Genomic DNA, 240 nt, shown 5'->3' with positions numbered 1-240 from the left:
CCCCATTTCCTCCTCTCCAGCCCCTACCAGGGCCAGTTCCGCCAGCGGCCCCGGCAGTTCAAAGGGGTGCAGGAGCTGGTGGCTGGCCTGCAGCCTGGACGGCCGCTGCGCGTGGTGGTGACGCAGGACTGCGAGGGCCAGGGGGAGGACGTGCCCCCGCTCTGCATGGGCGACCGGCTGGAGGCCTGGGGGCTGCAGGGGAACGGCCCCAGCACCCGGCTGCTCCTCCACCGCGCCACG

At 73.8% G+C, this 240-nt stretch overlaps 1 protein-coding gene across 1 annotated transcript in view; it reads left to right on the top strand.

Moving 5' to 3' along the window:
• THEMIS2 (thymocyte selection associated family member 2) overlaps positions 1-240 on the top strand; it is a 7,920-nt gene that overhangs the window by 6,317 nt on the left and 1,363 nt on the right. The window contains 1 exon segment of the mRNA XM_019474007.1: positions 10-238. Coding sequence (XP_019329552.1) covers positions 10-238 — 229 coding nt within the window.

This window comes from Aptenodytes forsteri, unplaced genomic scaffold (genome assembly GCF_000699145.1).
Source record: "Aptenodytes forsteri isolate BGI_AS27 unplaced genomic scaffold, ASM69914v1 Scaffold40, whole genome shotgun sequence".
In the NCBI taxonomy this organism is placed as follows: Eukaryota; Metazoa; Chordata; class Aves; order Sphenisciformes; family Spheniscidae; genus Aptenodytes; species Aptenodytes forsteri.
The sequence above is the reverse complement of the archived record's forward strand: the minus strand, read 5'-3'. Positions and strand labels throughout refer to the sequence as shown.